The sequence below is a fragment of the Zalophus californianus genome, chromosome 10 (genome assembly GCF_009762305.2).
Source record: "Zalophus californianus isolate mZalCal1 chromosome 10, mZalCal1.pri.v2, whole genome shotgun sequence".
Taxonomy (NCBI): domain Eukaryota; kingdom Metazoa; phylum Chordata; class Mammalia; order Carnivora; family Otariidae; genus Zalophus; species Zalophus californianus.
The window spans coordinates 50,852,649-50,853,728 of NC_045604.1; the positions used below are offsets into that span (position 1 = coordinate 50,852,649).

A 1,080-nucleotide genomic window follows, 5' to 3' on the forward strand; every position below is an offset into this window, starting at 1 on the left:
CAGTGTACATCAACTGATAAATGGATAAGGAAGATGTGGTATATATATGTACAATGTAATATTACTCAGTCATTCAAAAAACGAAATCTTGCTATTTGCAATGGCATGGATGGAGCTAGAGAGGATTATGCTGAGTGAAGTAAGCCAGAGAAAGAGAAATACTGTATGGTTTCACTCATATGTGGAATTTAAGAAACAAATGTGCAGTGAGAATCCACTGCCATGGCCGAGGAAGGCATTGCTGCTGGAGGTGTAATGGATGTTAATACTGCTTTACAAGAGGTGCTGAAGACCGCCCTCATCCACGATGGCCTAGCACGTGGAATTCACGAAGCTGCCAAAGCCTTAGACAAGCGCCAGGCCCATCTTTGTGTGCTTGCATCCAACTGTGATGAACCTATCTATGTCAAGTTGGTGGAGGCCCTTTGTGTTGAACACCAAATCAACCTAATCAAGGTTGATGACAACAAGAAACTAGGGGAATGGGTAGGACTCTGTAAAATTGACAGAGAGGGAAAACCCCGTAAAGTGGTTGGCTGCAGTTGTGTGGTAGTTAAGGACTATGGCAAAGAGTCTCAGGTGAAGGAGGTCATCGAGGAATACTTCAAGTGCAAGAAATGAACAAATAAACTTGCTTCTTAGTTCTTGTTCCAAAAAAAAAAAAAAGAGAGAGAGAAAGGCAAACCAAGAAACAGATTCCTTTTTTTTTTTTTTGAGAGAGAGAGAGAGAAAGAAAGAGCATTTGCACACACACAGGCATTAGCGAGGGGAGGGGCAGAGGGGGAGAGGAAGAGAATCTCAAGCCGACTCTGTGCTTAGCACAGAGCCCAAAGCAGGGCTCATTCTCACCACCCTGAGATCATGACCTGAGCTGAAACCAAGAGTCAGAGGCTTAACCAACTGAGCCACCCAGGTGCCCTGAAACAGATTCTTAACTATAGAAAACAAACTGATGGTACCAGAGGGGAGGCGGGTAGGGAGATGGGTGAGATAGGTGATGAGGATTAAGGAGTGCACTTGTGGTGATGAGCACTGGCTATTGTATGGAAATGTTGAATCATTATATTGTACACCTGAAAC

At 44.0% G+C, this 1,080-nt stretch overlaps 1 protein-coding gene across 1 annotated transcript; it reads left to right on the top strand.

The window, feature by feature from the left end:
• Positions 1–217: 217 nt before the first annotated feature.
• On the top strand, positions 218–621 carry LOC113933370 (40S ribosomal protein S12-like). Its single transcript, XM_035722510.1, has one exon. It carries the CDS (start codon positions 223–225, stop codon positions 619–621), a length of 399 nt encoding a protein of 132 aa, XP_035578403.1. The 5' UTR covers positions 218–222.
• Positions 622–1,080: the final 459 nt, after the last annotated feature.

Excerpts from the sequence above, each read along its gene's own strand:
- LOC113933370 (XM_035722510.1), top strand. The coding sequence starts at position 223 with ATGGCCGAGGAAGGCATTGCTGCTGGAGGTGTAATGGATGTTAATACT.